Source organism: Coturnix japonica, chromosome 37 (genome assembly GCF_054131305.1).
Source record: "Coturnix japonica strain WE chromosome 37, WE-NBRP24, whole genome shotgun sequence".
Classification (NCBI taxonomy): Eukaryota; Metazoa; Chordata; class Aves; order Galliformes; family Phasianidae; genus Coturnix; species Coturnix japonica.
The window spans coordinates 1,715,710-1,728,347 of NC_140699.1; the positions used below are offsets into that span (position 1 = coordinate 1,715,710).

Genomic DNA, 12,638 nt, shown 5'->3' on the forward strand with positions numbered 1-12,638 from the left:
CTTGGCCAGAGAGGCGCGGAGCATCCCGCACCCCCACGGCCCCGCAGGGGCCCGGCGAGGTGCATGGGGTGCAGCCCCAGCAGGGGCCCGTGGGCTCAGCTGAGGATCCTTTTGCCTCCGTCGTGTCACCTCAGGACGAGGATCCCCTGAGCTACATCGACGCCTGCTGTGCATGCAGACCGCAGGTAGTGTGCACTCTGTGCTTCCATGGCTGCCCCTGCCCGGCTGTGCCCAGAGGGTGCCGGGGTCCCCCGATGCCAACCCCTGTAACTCCCCTCCTGTCTCAGACACAGGAACAGAAGCTGCGCTTTCTGGCCTGCGTCCGCACTGCCTGCACAGCTGCCATCACGGACAGCGTGGTCCACAGCCAGCTGTGTGACTACGTGCTGAAGGTGGTGCTGTGCATTGAGGTAATGGAGCACTGCAGGGCTGGGCTGAGGGCACAGCCCTTCCACTGCAGGATCACTGGGGAGCCCTGAACGAGGGCCAGGACTGGGGGCCTGGATGGGGTGCTTGGGCTCTGCACACCAAGCAGGGCACACTGCACCATCCCATCCCATCCCATCCCATCCCATCCCATCCCATCCCATCCCATCCCATCCCATCCCATCCCATCCCGCTGTGCCCACAGGCGCTGCTGCAGGAGGAGCCCACCGAGCACCTGGACACGGAGCTCCGGCAGCAGGCCATGAGCACCATCGCCGCCATGAGGTACTGCCCCAGCACGGCTTTGCCAGCGTGGAGGCATTGGTCCCAGCCGGGGCCCTGAGCGGGACAGGCTGCAGGGCACAGGGTGCTGAGCGGAGCATCACACCTCTGCCCTCTCTCCCCTCGCAGTGGAGCATGGCTGCTTCCAGAGGAGAAGAACGGTCTCCTGCGTGCCTGCCTCGGCAGCGTCCTCCACCTCCCTCGCTACGAGGACGACGCGGACCTGGATGCGGCACTCTACGTGGAGGTGCGCATCAGCTGAGCCCTGGGGACGCTTCCTGGGCACCAGCACCCGGGATGCCCCTCTGCTGCCAGCAGGACGCAGCAGGGCAGGCCGCCCTGACCCCTGTCCTCCTTTGCAGACCATGGAAGCCCTGCACCACCTGCTGCAGGTGCTGGTGAGCAGCGCTGGCCGCTTTGTCCTCGTGGAGCTGCAGAACATCATGGAGGTTTGGATGTGGCAACGCTGGGGTTTGCGGGGATGGTTCAAGGCCACAAAGGAGGGATCCACACGAGGTCCCCCCAGGGCCTGCTGCGGGCAGGGGGTGCTGGCCCAAAACTAGCCCGTGTGGTGTTAGAGGGATGGGTGGGGAGCAGCGGGAAGATGGCAGGGCTGCAGCAGGACAGGGACGCAACCACCCACCCCGCTGCAGCTGGGGAGCAAGGGGAAGGACGAGTGCCCCGTGCTGTGGGCACAACAGCAACTTTTCTCTCCACAGCTCCTGCTGCCCTTCACCACGTGCCAGCTGGCGGCCGTGGAGGAGAGGGCTGTGGTGTGCATTGCCAGGCTGCTCGCCTTCAGCAACACCTGCGTCTTGCCTGAGGTAGGAAGTCCCGGCGCGCTCAGCTCTGGGACCACATCCTGGCTCCCCAGCCAGAGCCCACCTGTGTCCAGGCTTGCACAGAGCCTGGGCTGGGCCCTGCTGCCCACTCAGCCGTGCTGCCTCTCTCCCCAGCTGTGCACCTGCTTCGTTGGAACCGCGGTGTTCCAGCACAAGTGCCAGGAGAACCAACGCTTCCCCGTGCTGGGAAAGCTGGTCGGACACCTCATCCTGTCCTGCACTTCCACGGATGACAGGACCAGAGATGAGGCGATTAATGCTGTTCATCAGCTTTTCATCTTCATCGCTGCCCCAAGTGAGAGGAGTTGTGTTGGGCTAGGTCCCTCCAGATGCCCAGACCCCTCACTGACACCGTGTGTGCTCCTGTCCAGGACTGCCATGGCAACCGGAGGAGTGCACAGTACCACAGCTCTGGGACAGCCAAACTTCGCTCCACCAGGAGGTTTCCCGTGAGGACAGAGCCAGAAATATCTTCGAGGTACAAAGAGCAAACCCTGAGCCCACAGGAGAACCCAGGCCTGTAGTGTCAGGAAGAGTGCACGCACTGTCCCCGAGCAGCCCTGGTGCCTTTGGGGCCCTCACGCTTCATATCCCTGGCATCACCCAGCACAGCCTCTGCTCCCAGTTCACCTGGGACACCTGCACAGCTGAGCAGCCAAGCAGAGGATAAGTCATCCCTCCTCTCCTCCCTCCCACAGGTCCTTCTGAAATACCTCCTGTACCCTGAAAAGGTCAACATTTTACTCACAGCCATTGAGAGCATGAAAGCACCGAGCCTCCACAGCACCCAGCTGGCTGCCCACATGGTGGATGTGCTTGCAGGAGAGGCTCGCTTCCCTCCACAGCAGGTGGGAACCTGCTGCTGCCTCCGCTCCAGCCCTGGGGGCTCTGCTCCATCCCTGGCACTGCGCTTGGCCGGCAGGCAGCAGTGGGGATGGCAGCAGGGCCCTGCTCTGGTGCCATCCCATTCTCACCCATGCTCCCCCCCTCCAGGTGCAAAAGATTGTGAAGGCGATCCACAGCAGCCTGCCTTCCATCAAAGCCAAGCCAGCTCTTGAAAGCCTGAGCAGGGCCTTGCTTGTGCTGGCCAGCAAATTCCCAAAGGAGATGGTCAGCAGCCTGCTGGTCTGCTCTCTCACCTGCTCCAGGTATGGGGCCACAGCCCTCAGGGCTCCTCTCCCCCCCCCTCCCCACCCCACGGCCGTCAGCCAGGCAGGAGCAGCCACGCTGACAGCCCTGGGGACCTGCAGAGTTGCTGTCACCATGTGGAGGGAAATGCTCTCGGAGTCTTCAACCGTGAAGACGGTGCTGCAGGAGGTGTTCCAAGTGCTCATAAACCACACTCTGCAGCACACCTCCCCATTCATCAAGGAGAGGCCACGTGTCCTTGCCCTGGCCGTGAGTTCCTCATTCACCCAGCTGAACCCCAGCTGAGTCCCCACTCCCCTTCCCTGTCCACCCCCGAGCCTTCTTCCTGCCCTGGGATGCATCCATAGACCTGCCTGGGGCTCTGGGGGTCTCCCTCCCCCCCCCTCCCTTTCTCCATCCCTACACTTCTAGAGACGGGGTGGAAACCCAGGGGACAGGGCAAGAATCATATCCGGGTGCTTTCTGCAGGCAGCAAGGATCCTACCAGAGATACTCCAGCTGCCTCTGGTCCTCAAGGAGGCTGAAGCCATCTTCCCCCAGCTCTTCCCAGCCCTTCTCCTGCAAGTGTCCTTCACCACGGAGCTGACGCTGCAGGAGGTGGAAATCTTCTGGGAGGGGCAACAGCAGCACCAGCTCACTCCCATCAGGTGCCACATCCCCGTCCCCCTGCTGCACCCAGGGACCCGGTGCTGGGGCTCCTGATGTGACTCGCACTCTTCTCCACCTGCAGGTCCGCGGTGCAGTCCTTGAAGGTGCTGCTCTGCAGCGTGGGCCTCCAGAAGCAGATGGAGGCCATCCAGGAGCAGGGGGGCTGGGACGCGCTTCTCAGCACTGTGACCCACCTCCAGGGTGTGCAGGTGGTGGCCAGGTGGGAGCCCTTCCTTGTGGTGTCACGGGGGTCCCCAGTTCTCAGCCAAACTGCAGCCACAGCACCAGAGCCTGTGGCCCCTGCAGCAGTGGCAAGAGGGCTGCACAGCCAGAGCTGCGTCTGCCTGGTTCAGGGCTCACGGTGCCTTCTTATCTCTGCAGGGTGATGAGGGAACTGCCTGCTGCTCTGCGTGACCCCATCTTCCAGCAGCTGGTTGAGCTGCTCAGCACCAACTTCTACTCCTGGGATATGGTGGCCATGGTCTTCCTCGTTGAGGTGAGCAACAGCTGCAGAAGCAGAGAACACTGGAGGCTGCAAGGCCACTGGCAGCATGAGCCCTGCTGCCTCCCTCGGCGCCTGCTGTCTTTCCCCAAGCTGACTGTTAGATCCAGCACTAAGAGCCACGTGTGTTGTTGCAGATGCTGGAATGCATGGACCTCAGCAAAGAGCTGCACCGCATCATAGGAATCTTTGCCCACTATCTGCAGAGCAAGAGGGTGGGCATGCAGCAGCTGGTGCTCAGGGGCATCCTGCAGCTCAGCAAGAGGCAGGACACGGTGAGCAGGGGTGGCCAGGAATGCCACAGGTTGGGCTGGGCCTGCCATGGGGCTGTAGCGGGGCCATGTACAACTCGGCAACTCTTCAGGCAGTGAGGAGCTGGTGCGCTCTGCCCACCCCATCACTGCCTGCTATTCAGGGCTGGTACTGGAGTAGCCTTGCCCTCATTACGCTTGCTGCCGTACCTAAAGGATGGGGTGTTTTTCCCCACAGGCAAGGACAATGATCATCTTCCTGCCGTGCATCATGGAGCAGCTGCAGGATGCAGATAGTGACATCCGTGCCACGGCCCTACCAATATTCAGCAACCTGCTGCACCTCCTGAAGGAGGTTAAGCTCAGCGTCATGGCTCTGGAGCTGGCCGGCAAGCTCCCAGCTCTGCTTAACGATGTAAGGATGATAGGGAGTCCAGCACACGAGGGATGTGGCTGCCAGCCCAGCGTGCCCATGCCTGCTGCCTTGTGACAGCGCACCAGGGGACTTTCCTGGCCGCTCACCAGGTTCAGGCACTGCGTGGTCCTGGGCAGACTTTCCGCTGGGCAGAGCTTGCACACTTTGGAGCAGTTCTGAGGGCATCCTCAAGATCTGCATCCTCTCAGCTCGGAGATTTTGCCCCCACTTCACTGGTGGTGCTGTCCCTGCTTGCCATGGACTTGGAGCTGCTGACACAGATGTCCTTCCTTCCTCCTCCACAGGAGTCCGGCACGGTGCGTCAGCTCTTCATCGACTTCTTCCTCAAAACGCTGAGCTTTGTGGAGGGCCAAGAAAAGAGGAAGATGCAGAAGACGGTGTGCAGGAACCTGGTCCTGCTGTATCTACACCTGCACGATGAGGAAGAGAACGTGTCCAAGGTGGGAATCAGGTTCATCTGGGGGAGGGTGATGCTGCTCCCGTGGTGCCCCCCATACATCAAGAGTACTGCAGCCCACAGCAGCATCAGCCCCTGCTGCTGCATCCTCCCTGCAGAGGGGCTCTGGGGACACGGGCTCTGCGGCTGCTCGGGCTGCGGTGCTATCTCAGCTCTTTGGCAGGCCTCCCAGAAAGCCCTCCTTGGTGCTGCACGGTTCCTGCGCTGGAGGAAGCTGGAGCACCTGGTGCAGACAGAGCAGTTCTGGCAGATCAGCGACTGCATGGTGTGTATGCGCAACAGTATGCCCATTCCCACACCCCAGGACAGGGTCGGGACCAGCCTGCACTGACCTCACATTCTTCCCTCTTCAGCTGACCAAGAGGAGGAGACAGAGTGCAGCGCAGGACTACCTGGGCGACTGCCTGCTCTACCTGCAGAGCCTGCAGGAAACCCTGCGACTGGAGGCCGTGAGGTTCATCGGTGAGCCACGAGGCTGAGCTTCCCCCATCCCCGGCCCTCCATGCTGCACCCACGGAACAGCGGGGGTCGCTGACGGGGCTTTGTGTTCGCAGGGCTCTTAGGGCGGCACATGAGGGATGAGCAGCAGGCTGACAGAGAGCACATCTACCAAAGTAAGCCAGGGAGTGGGATGTTGGGGCAGCCAGCAGGTGACATGCCTGTCCCTCGCTCCCTCCTGCCAGAGGGGAGAGCTGGGTCATCATGCCTCTCTGTTCCTCTTATCTCAGGCCTTCAGGGAATGAAGCATGACCCCAGTCCAGCTGTCGCTTCCTTGGCCCTTCAGACGCTGAAGATCCTGAAGGAAACGAGGCCACATCCACAAGGAGCCATTGGGCAGCTCTCCACCAGGCTCCGTGGCACATGGAGGAGGTGGCGCTCCTCCCGGGCAGACAGCTGAGCGCCCTGCAAAGCTCCCAGCATCTCCTGCCTGCTGCTCAGCCCCACTCCTCGGGCACATCACTTCCCTTTGCCCCATCGCCCGCACAAATTGTGCTTTTGGAAAGTAAATGGGAGTCGTTAGGACTGGCCCTAGTATCCAGTTTTCATAGTGACTGGGCCCGTGTGCTGCTTTGTAACCTGTTATACTGCAGATAACAGCGGAGCGACATAATGGGAGAATTTCTAGCATTTCCAATGCAGTCTCAGGAACTGCAATTATTAGGCATTATCCAGGTTATTATCCAGTGTGCTTCTATTTTATTAATAAATTGGATGTGAATCAAATAGGATCTAATGTTACCAATGCTGGAATCTATGGGAATAGGCATTTGATGTGTTAGTAATGCTGGTTACAATGCTGTTAGCCTACCAATGAGCCTTTTCTAAATTGGAGAAGACAAAACCTGGACAGAAATCTCGGGTGAAGGGGATGTTCCTGTATCATAGTGTGATCACTTCCTTTCAGCCCGCTCATCAGGATTTGTAAACTATGACCGTGCATCACTTGAGACAAAGCTGTTGGGTGCACCTGGGCTGGAGTCAGGGAGGTCACAAGTACCTGATGGGGGCGGTCACATGTACCGGTATATACTATTTGTTGCAAGGCATTAAATTCGTTCTTTTGGCATTACGCACTGTGTGTGAGTCTCATCTGTTCCCCATGTGCGGAGGCACGGTACTTTCACACGCAGCCTTGACTTGTCGCCGGATTTGGAGGCGACAGTTAAGAAAACATTTCTAACAGAACCAAACATTTCTAACGGTACCACAGTGATACCAGAAAGCATTTCACCCCGTCAGCTCTGTCCATTGGTACCAACTCCTCACTGCCATTGGAAGTGAAGATGCTTCTAGAGCTGTCTCAGGACCTGTGGAGTTTGCTATGTGATGACAGTGAAGTCTTCATGCTGTACGTCTCAGCACACTCGGCATTTCCTGCTCCACTCAAACCATGTGAAGGGAATGCTGGTTGTTACAACGTGCTGCTCGTATGCTCTGAAGTCACATCTTAGACCAGCAATACGACATGGCGCCCTTAGGAAACAAAATTCAATGCTTTATTGCTTCTGAGCATTGACATTTTCAATAAATTAAATCAACACAGAGGTTTATAACAAACACAAAAAGGAGCAACCAGATGAAAAACCTCGTTGTAAGAAAAAGCAGCATTTTTTTAATCCAAAAGCAAGAGATCCAACACGCACAAACCCAGAAGGAAATCTCATTCAACATACACAACGTTCCACTTTGCAGAAAGGCGAGACAAATCTGCTCATAACTGCACTGATCACCTCAGGTAGGAACAGAACAGCAGTGAAGTCAATGATATTTAACTCTACCTTCTGGAACTTGGACGTGACTGTAATTCACAGCTGTTGTTCGGCACTGCTCAAAAACCCACCACACTTCTGTCTAGAGAAAAGCTTCAGAGCATTTCTGACAAGCTAATCGATTCTCTCCTTACATGAATGATGCTGACAGAAGTAAACTCACACAGCCAGCTTGGACTTGGACACGCTGCATATTCCAGTAGCTTCCCTGCAAGTACCAGAACTGTCTGTTTAATGCTTCTCACTTCAGGGCACCGATAACTCAGGTTTTTCTGCGCTGCATTACGTTCCACTTTGGTACTGGTTTCGTGCTTGGTCCTCGCTCCAGTGTTTGCTTCAGGTTTTGGTTCTGGTTTTTGTTTTTCAACATCAAACCATTTCTTTGCTAACTTTTTCAACAGCCCACCATCCTCAATAAGGGTATTCTTAATTACATGTTAATTAAGACGTAAGCCATACAATGCCTTCATATATGTCTCCCTACCAGTAAGAATGGGAGCTCCCCACATTAATTCTGGCCATCAGTTCATGTCAGGCAGGTGCACTACAGACCTTCATCACCAACGAGGCTGTTGGAAGAAAAGCTAAGAACGAATGATGCATGAAGAGAAAATTACTCGGCTCTCTTTCACTGTACAGAGTAGTTTAGTCAGCAACCACTTATACTGTCACTATCAATACTTCCAACAAACTCATGTGGAAACCTTTATCCAGGCAGACCCGTGCAAAGAATACAACCCTCCATAATTGCAGCCACGAACAAGAATTATTCTGCCCACGAGCATTTCATGTTCCTTTCTTCATATACTGGGAGAGGAACTGGCTTCTGACAAAGTGGACCAGCTTGGTCTCTGTGCAGAACATGGTAATGGTGGTAGCTGCAAAGCACAGCGCCCCAATGCTGATGTGAATCAGCCTTGACATCCAACCCTTATCGCAGCAGAAGAATGCCTAAAACAAAGGAAACCAGCAACTGAAGGAAAACCAGTTGGCACAAGGTAGGCCAGCTACATACATGATAGATGTTGTTGTTTTATTCCCCCTGCACTGCTTTTTTATTTTTTTAACTGAATCTTTAGTGACCATTTCTTTGCACTATCACCATCAATTACCAAGAACTAAGAATGTGGATATACAGATGGCCAGCAGAACTGTCTGACTCATTAGGTACACAGTTCTCTGCCACCTGGAGAAGGCAAGCAGGCACACATCTGAAGATCAATATAATTGCATGTCTTTGTTTCATTTTTAATAGATCTATACGCAGCCTTGCAAGATGTAATGGAAATCTCCAAGGCTATGGTTGTAAGCCTTTCCTGTTGATAATATTTCTTTCCTTCTGGTAATGAAGCCATCTGACAAACCTCCGCAGTGAAAGGAACATCCCGAGGCAGATACTTACCTCTGAATAAACAGTAATTCCTCCACTTATGACATAAGCGAGTATTAAAAACGGTGAGGGAAGCAAGCCTGTCAAAGGTCTGTAGGAGCTTTCCTTGAAGTACTCATAGATGTACTGGATGCTGTGAGCAATGCGAATACCCATATTAAAGCAGTTGGCAAGGATGAAGCCAACACTTCCGTGCCAGCGGGTCAAGAAATAAGAGATGCACAGGAACACGAAGGACAAGGCCAGCATAACAAAATTGTACCTAGGAAGAAGAAACAATATAAACAACATATGCAGTTGCACTATTTAATTACTAAACTCATTTTCAGAAGATAAAAATCCATTCGCTTTCTAAAACATGGGAGCAACAACTCCTGTCATCTGCTAACAGCCGGCAAGGCTGAGAAAAGAAATGCAGCACAAGAATGAAAAATACGTTGAGTAAACTAAACCAAAAACTACTTTAAGTGAAGGAAATTCTATCCTACTATTCACCTGTGCATTCACTTCAGAAAACCTACTAACAATAATTAGCAGTATCAAACACTGAGGACTTTTTCCTTCTCTATTCGGTACTGAAGAACAATAACGCTCAATAGGGTGACACTTAGTCCTGCTCCAAACAGTGGCTTTAAAGAGAAGATCACACTTGGAAAGGGGGACAAAAGCAGTCCTTGCACATCTAAAAAGAATTGCTCAATTGCTAAACTGCTAAAAGAGGATCTCTTTTAATTAATGACCTAAAAAAAATAAAGGCCTAATTAATTTGGAACAGAGCTGTAATAGACAACAGCCACAGAAGTGAAACAAGTCCGATGGCAGCCATCAGGTTGCAGTGCCAACACACCACAACAGAGAACCAAGAAAACATCCAGGCTGCAAAACATCACAGGAAGTCATCTTGTCCAGAGCTCTCCTCAAGGCCGATAAACCACTGAACTCATGTCATCCCAAATGTGATCTATAGAAACTGTGACTGAGAAGTTTTAACAGCTGCAAGACTTTAAGGAGTTTAACATAACAGTCCACCTTAAAAACTGAAGCTTCTATTCACGTACATGTACAGAAAATAAGACTTCACATTAAATTACTTTCCCAGTTTGCTGTGTATTAAAAGCTAATAACCTTGTCAGTTCGGATCCTTTTTACCCAAAGGTTTAAACTAAAGCTTTTACATCGAGGTCTGCACACAGTCCTTAAAACGACTGCAAAAAGAAACTGCCTTCTCAGTAACAGAAAAGCATTTCCAAGCGAATATCCAAGCAGAACAATTGTTCCCCATTTGCATGCTTAACTCCATGCAAATCACACACAGATGCACTGGGGGTACTCCTCACCTGTCCACTTCTTCTTTGCACATCGAAGCAAACGTGAAACATTCTGTTACTCCATTGACAGCAAGAAATAGGACATACAACGAGTAGCACCGGAGAAGATCGGGACCTACAACAAAATAAAGACAGCAGCATTACAAGGATAAAGAGATCATTATTTCTTTTATAAAGCCACAGTTTCATACTCCACAACAGAAGCTGTAACATTATCACCGATGATAACAGCAACTTCTGTGTCCCTTTGAGAAGCTTCTGGTCTGGACATCTTGACAAGATGACAAACAGAATAAACAAAGCAAGGGGAACCCAAACACAAAGTACAAGGCGGCAGCAGCTATTAATGTAACAGACAAGATCTCCTCCACAAAAGTGGTGGTTGTATTTATTGGGCCATAAGCTGGTACACGTGACACAAGTCAGGAAAAGCCAATGCTTTATCCTTCCTTCCTTGTAAACCTCCTAATATTGTTAAAACTACTGCTGGGCTACATTCCAGCCTCTGCAAGCATCCCTGCAGGTAACTTTGGGAGCTGTGGTGCTACAGTTGGAATATTCTAAATGCATGCATCTACAGGAGGGCAAAGCAATCAAATAATTCTACCAGAATGAGGCTACTTGAAGCTCCTTTTAACCTGAGCTGATTTTTTTCAGACAGAAAGCTGACCGAGCCAAGAGCTCAGAACAGAGCTGAGAAACAAAAAACACAGCTAAAGCTTTTTACCTGTTCCAGAACTGAGCATTGAACCTCCATAAATATCCAGAGCCAGCTGAGAAAAGGCACATCCAAAAACAGCAATGGTAAGGCCAATCAGAAGCACCAGCTTCAACAGCAGTTCTAACACATTCGAAGCCATAGCAACATCATCCTGGAGAAAAAAACAGAAACAAAACAACAAAACCCAGCAGTCAATTACACGAACTAGAACCAGCACAACTGCTGCTGTCACCAAGAGAAACTGTTCCAGGGGGAAAAAGTCCACTGGCACAATGCAAGGCACAGCCAAGACTATTTTTTGGTATTGACACACCTACACACTTGGTCCTGGCTTCCAGCTGTGCTCAGGTATTCTTATTCTCTTCCGTATTATATGCAGAACTCTCAACAAAGATCAGCCATTGACAGCTCTGTTTCAGGGCTTAAGGAAAGGGGCAAACAGCAGCCAGTAAATAGCAAAGAAAAGCACAGCATTTGCCCAGGGCCACAGCCTGAATCACCAAAAGGGCCACGTCTTCATTGTTACACTGGACTACAAGTTTCGCCACAGCATAAGGAGCCACTTGTGAGTTCTGTACATGGTAAGATGCAGCTGCCCACACCCCTCATGAGGAGTCAAACCTCCTGCCAGGTGCACGGGATAAGCCCACACACAAACACACCATGAACACTCCACGTCAAACACACACACAGGTACACCTCTGTCAGCCTACCATTAACGTGAGACACGACACTTGGCTGACTGGGACCTTCCTATCTGACCAAGAATTTCTTCTAGAGCATACAGAAACCTCTCCTTCATGTAACCATCCTTACTGCGCAAACAATCCCAAAGCTCAGCCAAAACACAGCTGTCTTCCTCTGGAAAGGGCACCCTCTGAAGCACTCAATGCTTACCAGCCTGTTGTATTTTCAAGTCAGACAAATATTGTCAAGTGCCACTTATTTGCTGGAAAGAGATTGAACCTACAGTAATTGCCTCAGCACAGCTGCACAGACATGGTGCACAAGCTCTTTGCACCCGGTGCAGTTCCCATGGAAATAAACGGCAGGCATTACTTTTGGAGCAGCCCGTACAATACAACTTCACCACCTCATTTTATCTGTGCCTTATCATCCTACCTAAAATGTAAGACTCTTTTCTGAGAATCCAATAGTACCGAAGGTTCATCGTAAGAGACACTTCAGGAGTCACCTCAGGCTGTTCTAAGCGGTAGAACACTCCCATCGCATCCTGAGGAATGTGGAGAGGTTCAAAGAAGAGGCTCTGACCCCACGTCTGAGGCTAAACCAGCACTGACATCCTCCGTGCACACCATACTCCTAACATTCCATGTCTGATGTGGAGCAAACTCCTGTCCATCCGCACACAAAAGCTGATGCGATCAATTATGCTGAAAGCACAATACAGAAAGCAAAAACCTGTTCTCTGTCTGTGGCGAACCTGAAATCTTTCCAACAGAAACAGAGCCCCACAGCATCCCTATGGGAGCAGCAAGGCACAAATGCCACTTCTGACTACTGCAGTGACACCATACCCCGAGCCTGTGACTTGAATCACTTCATCCTCTCACAAACATTACATTGTACAGAACGAAACCCCGTAATGTTGTCAGTAACGTTTCCGAAGGGTATATGCAGGTTCACTGCAGCCTAGGAGAGAGCTAGCCAGGAAACCATGAAGTCAGCCTTGCTTTTTTATTGAATTATGGCAGTTTTCCAGACCTTTGTGTGATTATTAAAACAAAAGAGAGAACTGTGGTGCTTAACAATGAGATCAGATCAGCGGTACAGAGAGTGGAATGTGTAATTTGCAACAGGGGAGGCCCAAAATCAGACTTGTCTTGTTAAACCATACAGATAAAAGGGTGAGCAGCCCTTTTCACTGTGCAACACTGGGTTTTTCAACCAAATCCATGTGAGGCTGCTATGAGCT

The 12,638-nt window shown here is 52.1% G+C and overlaps 2 protein-coding genes across 6 annotated transcripts; one reads left to right on the forward strand and one right to left on the reverse strand.

Moving 5' to 3' along the window:
- Positions 1-592: 592 nt before the first annotated feature.
- On the forward strand, positions 593-6,563 carry LOC146754873 (maestro heat-like repeat-containing protein family member 7; the record flags this gene model as incomplete). The annotated part of the gene is made up of 19 exons (XM_085526483.1): positions 593-711; positions 838-955; positions 1,071-1,157; positions 1,428-1,532; positions 1,665-1,845; positions 1,922-2,028; positions 2,249-2,398; positions 2,544-2,698; positions 2,801-2,948; positions 3,168-3,346; positions 3,430-3,567; positions 3,729-3,843; positions 3,987-4,124; positions 4,339-4,515; positions 4,821-4,976; positions 5,157-5,258; positions 5,347-5,455; positions 5,548-5,607; positions 5,722-6,563. Coding segments are annotated over 19 exons (2,514 nt in total), but the record flags the coding sequence as incomplete, so codon positions are not given.
- On the reverse strand, positions 6,176-11,507 carry LOC146754874 (man(5)GlcNAc(2)-PP-dolichol translocation protein RFT1-like). 5 transcript variants are annotated; one of them, XM_085526658.1, is made up of 5 exons: positions 11,016-11,507; positions 10,709-10,853; positions 9,991-10,096; positions 8,666-8,786; positions 6,176-6,967 (listed from the first exon to the last, which is right to left on the reverse strand). In XM_085526658.1, the coding sequence occupies exons 2-5, from the start codon at positions 10,839-10,841 to the stop codon at positions 6,935-6,937; spliced, it is 393 nt and encodes a 130-aa protein (XP_085382784.1). In that variant the 5' UTR covers positions 10,842-10,853; positions 11,016-11,507; the 3' UTR covers positions 6,176-6,934. The 5 variants fall into 5 exon arrangements, with proteins under 5 accessions (XP_085382784.1, XP_085382783.1, XP_085382780.1 ...); XM_085526654.1 differs by lacking the exon at positions 6,176-6,967 and adding an exon at positions 7,081-8,214 and having other exon boundaries at positions 8,666-8,915; XM_085526657.1 differs by having other exon boundaries at positions 8,666-8,915; positions 10,709-11,507.
- Between the last annotated feature and the right edge of the window lie 1,131 nt (positions 11,508-12,638).

Coding starts and splice junctions, on each gene's coding strand:
- LOC146754874 (XM_085526654.1), bottom strand. CDS start 10,841: ATGGCTTCGAATGTGTTAGAACTGCTGTTGAAGCTGGTGCTTCTGATT. Junction 8,916..9,990: donor TGCAAAGAAGAAGTGGACAG/GTGAGGAGTACC, acceptor TCTTCTTCCTAG/GTACAATTTTGTTATGCTGG. Junction 8,215..8,665: donor GAATTACTGTTTATTCAGAG/GTAAGTATCTGC, acceptor CCTTTGTTTTAG/GCATTCTTCTGCTGCGATAA.